At 38.1% G+C, this 8,094-nt stretch overlaps 1 protein-coding gene across 1 annotated transcript; it reads right to left on the bottom strand.

The window, feature by feature from the left end:
• Positions 1-1,971: 1,971 nt before the first annotated feature.
• LOC149556394 (L-tryptophan--pyruvate aminotransferase 1-like) lies at positions 1,972-6,125 on the bottom strand. Its single transcript, XM_089830680.1, has 5 exons — positions 4,902-6,125; positions 4,212-4,509; positions 3,817-4,103; positions 3,112-3,434; positions 1,972-2,329 (listed from the first exon to the last, which is right to left on the bottom strand). The coding sequence occupies exons 1-5, from the start codon at positions 5,348-5,350 to the stop codon at positions 2,142-2,144; spliced, it is 1,545 nt and encodes a 514-aa protein (XP_089686806.1). The 5' UTR covers positions 5,351-6,125; the 3' UTR covers positions 1,972-2,141.
• Between the last annotated feature and the right edge of the window lie 1,969 nt (positions 6,126-8,094).

The raw sequence follows: 8,094 nt of genomic DNA, 5'->3' as shown, positions 1-8,094 counted from the left end.
AAGTATTTTTGTTTCATATGTTACAATGAGACATTGCCATTTCAAGTTCTATAAGTATAGCATACAACACCCCTCCCTACCCCATCCTCCCCTCGCCCCTGTCCCCCCATTATCCGGAAATTGAGGCCCATTGTCCCCGATCCCAGAAACTTGTCCCGGCATCCTAATGTCCCAACATACCCCAGTACTGATGTTACACTGGTGTTTAACTAGCTAAAAGGGGTCCAAACAGAACACCTGTGGAATGGAGTAGGTGATTGAAGATTGCATTGGATGCAGCTCTGGGGTTGGCCCATATTCGTCATTAAGGCATGACACATGGAAATGTGAAATCCTCTGCTGGACAAACATGGAAATGCATGTGTTGCAGACATTTGTCTAATTAGGCTTGTTAATCCTTCAATAGCTGCCACTATATCTGCAGGATACAGAGAGCAACAGAGTAGATTGACAATAAAAAAACTTCTCAAAAGGAAGACATCGCCATCTTTGGAGTGGTGCTCCTTGAGATCCTTATAGGAAGGAGCCCTGCGCAAAATAGTTTACAAGAGGAAGGGGATTGCATAAATCTCCCAAAATTGGTTCAGTCTGTTGTGAGAGAAGAGTGGACTGTGGAAGTGATTGATCTAGAGCTTTTGAGGTATGAGATTTTTGAGGCTGAAACGGTGGGCATACTGCAGATTGGACTTGTTTGTGCTTGTGGGAAAGCTCAACAAAGGCCTAGGATGAGCCATGTGGTGACAATGATCTACAGAATTTCATCAGATCGACATCATTTTTCCATTATGCAATAACAAATGATTCAGGAAGGTAAAAAATTTGCCTTGCTCATAAACAAAATTTTGTTTTTACAGGGACTAAAAAGAAAACTGAACACACCACATGACAACAAATCTCTACAAAATATCCATAGGTTGCATCACACTGACAACAGCCATCCAATAAAACTTAGGTTGTTAACAACTATAACATTCAAAACAATTCACCAACTTTACGCATTAAAAAACATGCTAGCCTAAATTTCAAAAGGAAAGGGGCATTGAATAACAATTTTGTAGATTAAGATGTACGCTCCAGATAATTTTAAAGAGGAAATTGGTGCAGCAATTGTAGTATGGTGATTGGCACAGGAACAGAAACCAGGAAATTATTCAATAACATACCATGTAGGAAATAAAAATTATGACAAAACACGAAATTATTGAACTTGATTCCATAAAGGAAATAATGCACCATATTATCAATCACAATAATTATAACGATTAAAACCTGAACCAATCAGTCCCATTATCCATTATCAATTTCTCTGGACATCAGAAAATATTAACAAAGATTGAGAAAACTCTGAGTGCAAAAAGTTCTTAAAATCAAAGAAATTCAATCTTCATCTTGTTTAACATTGTCTGAAATCTCAGGTCAAACCATCTATATATTTTTCTGCAAAATCTCTGAAAGACAAGATAAAGAGAGAATATGACACACCTCAGTATTTAAAGGCTCTGAAATATTTTGCTCCTTAAGTCTGCAGCACCCACGTATGGTGAAATAGGAAGGGTAATACTTGTATTTACTATTCATAATAATTTATGCATATGAATTTTCGAGGGAAAAAGTTATTGAGGCAGATGTGAAAATGGAGGGAAGAAAACTTGTGATAACACCTGGTCCTATTTTTAGTATGCAGTTACTGCATAAATTCAGCCACTCCCTTTTTGAAGGGCCTAATTCTAATTGTTAAGCAACAGCTTCTCCATGAAAATAGAATATTTCAAATTATCCTTTTATTATAATTAAAAAGTTAGATGGGGACACTTTTTTAACTTAGTTTTAAGCACAAAAGAGACTTAAGCAGCTGAATGGGGACATGGGGTAAGTATGATAAAAGTAGACCACCATTATGATTACCCACCAGTTAATACTTTTTAAGGATTTTAAATTTTGAAGAGCAATCAAGCCAGAGGAGATATAGTCAAGAGTCCAAAGTCCAACTTGACCCATTATGATTCTACCAGAAAACTCATATTAATTACATTGCAGACTGATTACCTTGTTTTTTTTACAGCCATTTGCAAACAGTGCACATATTCTTCACCAACAAAAAACAACACAGCCTGTATTAATTCTTGACAAGTTACATAAGATCAATGAATGGCAGAGAGTCTGTCCATGAGAAGATTGAAGGTGTGGTTTCTATCAAGAATGCTGAGTCTCACATAGTTTTGGGGTGCGCCAAAATGCCTGCCACTGCGAGTGATAATTCCATGACTCCTCAACAACTTCGCACAGTCTTCTTCATCACCTCTTCCTTCACACTTCAGCCAAGCAAATGCTGCATTTACAGAGCAATCAAGAGTCAGTCAATTCTGTGTTTCTCTTTACAAATTTGGCTATTTGCTTCTTCTATAACCTTGTAAACTAGCATGCAAATTTGTACTTCTTTAACTTATTTTCAAAACTTTTACATATTTGGTAAATTGGTAGTGGATAACCCTTAACCCATGACTACACACATCTAATCCAACACATTTGCTCCTATTCCCGTTTCATTTTTGAACCCTTTCATGACATCAGTTCACACCTAGTTTATTGGATTCAACAACACACTTTAGCATACCCTGTATTGAAGATAACATATATATGCCACGATTTGTGATGAAAAGATAGTCGGATTATTTGCTGCCAGTATTTTTAGAACTTGATGGATTTTGTTGGGTTTGGTGAAGTCCCTTCATTTTGCACATCACTCACCCTTCATATTTCTATCAGAAATGCTTTATACCCTTCTATCATTCACCAGACCCCAATTTCACTTCATTTTATAGTATATTATTGGGTATTCAGACAGGAGATCTTTATCAAAGTCATATTTAAGTGTGGAGTGGATCATTCATGAGAAATGAGAAATGAGAAACGGAATCTTGTTAATTGTCACTCATCAAAGTTTTAATTGAATGTGTTAAAAGTATATCATTTATGATGTTAAAAAATGGATTCTTGTGAAATCATCAATTATCAAATATAAACTGATGAACTTTATAATTGGACCCCAAGAAATCACCATACAGTATCACAAGATACTTTGAAATAGATTATTTTTTGTTTTCTTGTTACCTGGTTGAGGAGTAGCCTGCCTACCAAAGAAGTTGCAAAACTGACTTCGGAACTCAGGCAAGCTGAATCTGTGATTAAGTCTTACTACATCTCGAAGCCTCTTCCATCTCTCAGCCATCAAATTAGATCCATGATGAAAGAATCTAGTCTCTTCCATGGTGCTAGAGTAATCTTCTATGTCAACCACAGAAGCATAACTGTTGCTTATAGAGTGCAAAATTTTGCTGGCCCGTAGCTGAGAATCCTTTGAAACTCCAATTGTATTCAGTTCGATGTATTTGGTCATCTTCTTAGCCACTTCAGCATCTTTAACAATTGCCCACCTACATCAATCCTCTCAACTTCAAATAATGTATAAAACAGAGAATCAATTTTCCCATCAACTAAAATGAAAAAGAAGATTCCTGAATTCTAAAAACCTAGTGAGAGCAAAATATACAGTACGTTGGTGCTGAAGAAGAAACTAAACAAATTATAGGATAATATGGAAAGAGGTTCTCGCATATCAAATAAAGGCAAAAAAGTGTACAGGAAAGCAACATGAACATAACACACAATCAAAACCAGAAAAAGCATATAGAAGACACTAAAATTGCTTATGGAGGATGAGACAGCTAACTTAAGGGGGAAAAAATATCATGCAAAGATGATAAAAAGATCTTACAGGAAAAAGAAGAATCATGCAAAAATGATAAAATATCTTACCCGATGCGGGTGCCTGCATGGCCTGTGCTTTTAGATACGGTAAAAAGCATTACATCTCCATCTGCAGGGTTAGTGATAGGAGTATAATGTGGCCAATAATAAGCATGATCATATACAACCGGTCCAGATCCATTTACAACTGCTTCTCTCACAAACCCATCAGGATTGTTCGGGGAAGTTACAAGTTCGATATAATGATCTTCATCTGTCTCCTGCTTGTACTTCCAGGCATCACCAGCCCATCTATAGAGGTCTGATTTCAAATAGTCCGTCACCACTGGATAAGACTGAAATGAGAAAAGACAAAAGGAAAGATCATTCATTGGTTTTGGTAAACAACTAAGGATGAAATTATCTTGATTTTCTTCCAAAATGCAATGGGGGTATAGTCATACCGAATAAAAGGGCGCTGCAGACACAACGGCTGTAGGCTTTGAGCTACCCGGTTGAGACAGGGCATATAAAGCGGCCTGAAAAAGTTGTGTTGAGCCTGTTCCTACAACTAAAGTACGCCGTTTAGTCACAGCATTCCCAACGAGATCATGAAGAGATCTGATTGCATTTGCTAAGTCTGGCTCTAGAAACCAGCATATGTTTTCTATATCAGCAAAGTAACTCATCAGCTGCCATCCCAAAATCACAGTTGTACTCTGTTGCCCCTTCCAAAAGGATTCAAACATCGTTGGGTCTCCACTGCATCCAATACAACAGTAAACCACTCAATTCTAAACTTTTATCCGTCAAATATTTATACCCACTGCAATTTATTTATGAGCTCCACTTTGTAATTTTCTATGGCAGTCAGCTAAGCTTATGTACTTATGTAATATACAGGTATGGATAGATTCCACCATTTGATTTTCAACACTATTCATGGAAATGGAAACCCCCAGAAGTGTGAAGAGATTAAATTTTCAGTGGGGTCCACGGTTTACAATTTTTCATATTAAAAGTACAAAAATACTTTGAACAAAGGCAGGAGTTGGTAACTGATTTATATTTCCAATCCATAACCTGTAGGTTAGTAAAACCAAATGGAAACTTCAGTATATATAGGCCAAAAGAAAAAGGTTGAGAAAAATTACTGATCGAGATTGATAGTACAATTGGAGACAACAGTGGAACAGTTGTGGCCCGTCAAGCAGGCATGACATTTATACGCCGGCTGAGCTGTTGCAAATGGAGAGAGCAAGTAACGATCCGCCTCTCCATCTGCCTCTGCCTCTGCCTCTGCTTCTGCCCCTTGTTGCCGTAGGCATATCTTATTAACCAATGAGTCTTCACCATTCACATGGGAATGGCGATAGTGATGGTAGTTTTTCTCATATACCAGACTAGTGAGAAGAAAGACATTCACGGCCATGGAAAGGCCTATCAAGTACCTGCTGCTATTCATACTGCCTGGCATGGGCTTTCCTTTCTGCTTCTTCTGTTTCGGTTTCATCTTCTGGTTCTGGTTCTGGTTTGAAAGAGTAGTATTGCTATAGCCCTGCTGCTTCTGCTTGAATCTCATGCCTGAGGATGAAACTGCCATGCTACTTGCCCACTGAAATGACTACTATTGACAAAACACCGGATCCTCTCTATTTAATACCCAATCTTAGAACTGAATCCACCAAGAACAAGAAAGATTGCGCTGCAGAGGGGTGTTAAATGCCCGCCCTTCCACATTTTATATTATTATCTAAATATTGCCGCTCAGACTGAGCCGGCCAAAATGTATTACGATGGCCTGCCAGAACATATTTAAATCAATAAGGTCTGAATATTTTAGCGCTTGCTGTCTAAAAAGCTGTTGACAGAGGCACAACAAAAGTCGGCCATGGAAAGTTTGGGAAAGGAATAAGAGAAAGGCAAGGCAGAGAATTAGTGGGGATGTGGGAGTGGAAAGGTTTCATCCATCAATCAAATCACTAGTTCCCTCCAGGCTTTATTTGGTGGGCCAATGCTTACATGGGTATACGAGACAGACTGTATAAAAACCCATAGCCATCCATTCATGTCCATCCATTGTAAAACACACGGAAAATAATGCAGCAAGAACCAGGTTAAAGAGACAATGCTAATGAGGATTAATTATACAATTGCAGAGAAGCGCGGACCATTTGCGGCGCGTCAGGCCAGAATGACATAAGCGGGGGCATATGGCAAGACAAATGGTGGTCTGCACCTTGCCCTGCTCTGCAAAGTATTGTCGCCCTATCTCCTCGGCACAGGCTACGGTGCAAATACGGTGGAGTGTCATGCCCCCATATGCCATGCGCCCATTCCATCTGACACACTGCCGATTTCTGCACCATATGTCTGTTATGTGTCTCAGTTATCATTGTGTTTTAAGGTGATCTTAGTTTATCATTATGTTATAAAGTGGACTTAGTTTTGATATTTTGATATTATTGTTATTATTATGTTTTATATTGAAAAGTAATTATGTATAAGGTGGACTTAGTTTCGAATTTTTTAGATTATTAGTTCCTGCCTTTGGCAGGTAACTATTGTTTTCCTTTAGTCCAGGTTACTATTAAATGCACCAATCAGATTTTCAATTTGTTTAAACATTTGTTATGTTTACAAAGTTTGCTAATTTCATTGCATTTAATAAATCAGAATAGTAATATTTATTTGCAATTTGATTGGCTTTGAAACAAAAACGCAATGAAAAAAATAATTTCGGTGTTGAAAAAATGAGTGAAATTGGAGCAATAAAGTCGGTTATTTAACAAGCAATAGAGTCAGTTATTTAAGGAGCAATAAATTCTATGTACGTTGCATTAACGTCTAGTAGCCTAAGGTTCCATTAACGTCTGACTAACCCCTGACAGCTTGTTTAGGTCGGTTGCTTTTCTATTTTTTTCCAAGACTTGTTTCATTTTTATTTACTCTGCTTTATTGCTCCTATCCAGTGCTTGCGTTGGACCGTTTGTGGATTGTCTCTGTGACCTGTTTGCAAAACATTTGTAAGATTCACAACAGGTATGAAGGCATTATAATTTTTTGTTTTTAAATGTAAGCAGTCGATTTCATATGCTGTGGAAGGGTTTTTGTTTGCAGTGTTGTTGTTTGCTTGCTTTGTCGTTGCTGGAACCAAGATAACCGATGTCTTTTAGCTCATTGGCGACTGCATATTCTAATGTTTTTAAGCTCTGCGAAAATCCACTCATGTTCGACACCACCCTCACTTGAAAGCTTTTTCCAAAACCTTTCATCTCAGAAAGAGACATCGAATGAGTAGGTTTGGCATGGCATCTCGTGATGAAGAACGCCTTTGAACCCAAAACCCCCCTTTGTTTCCTTGTTATTATTATGTTTGTATTGGAAAGTAAAAGCTTTTGGGTTTGATTGAGGTGTATGTTTGGAGATCAAAGTATGGGAAAGAGGTAAAATTATATAAGTGGATATTATCTAATGGAGATGCGATTTTGCTCTATTAGGGTTTGTGTGATTGTACGAGTTTCCTTATAGTTTTTCTGGTTGTGTCATATTGCACTTACTATCTTGGGCTTTATTATGGGTCTAGCCAACTTCGACACAAGAGTTGATGCTTGTGTTGTAGTAGTTGTTGTGGATGTTAATGGCTCTTCTAAGCAACGCCCTCACAAGTTTGTCCCAAAAGTGTTTCACAAGGTAATTCCTCTTTGGATATTGTTCTTAACATTCAAGATTTTGATAATGCATGTGTATGGCTTGAACAACATACCTTGATAGGGTATTTTGTGGGTGGTACTCCTTCTGAAAGTATGCTCAAAGAGTGGGTTGCCAAAGCCTGGAATCCTTATGGAGTGCAACTGGAAGGCATTCAAGGCCTCACCAAGGATTTTTTCTATTTCGTTTTGCTAACCCTAGTCAGATAGACTAGGTTTTCTTCCATGGTCCTTGGTTGATTAGGTATGCCCTCTTATTTTTTCAGAGGTGGTCATGAGATTTTGCAATCTTAGATGACAAGAAACTTCAAGTCCTTGTGTGGGTTGAGTTCCCATATCTCCATGCTCCTTGTTGGTCTTTCATACAACCTATTGCATAAACCCTGGGTGAAGTGGTTTGCATGGAGCCTCCTAAGTTTTGTAACACTCGTCCTCAAAGGAGGGTATGCTTTGAGGTCGACCTTTCATGGGATCTCAAGGAAACTATTGAAATCCATGTTGGTAGCACCACCTTCACTTAAAAGGTACTTTATTTGAATCTTCCCAACACCAATTATCGGTGCTAGATTGCTAAGCACAAATTCAAAGATTGTTTGTTGACTGAGCATGATAAACAACCTCCCAAGGAGGTCTTGCC

This window comes from Cupressus sempervirens, chromosome 5 (genome assembly GCF_028749045.1).
Source record: "Cupressus sempervirens isolate cs-2001-9-10 chromosome 5, ASM2874904v1, whole genome shotgun sequence".
Lineage (NCBI taxonomy): Eukaryota > Viridiplantae > Streptophyta > Pinopsida > Cupressales > Cupressaceae > Cupressus > Cupressus sempervirens.
The sequence above is the reverse complement of the archived record's forward strand: the minus strand, read 5'-3'. Positions and strand labels throughout refer to the sequence as shown.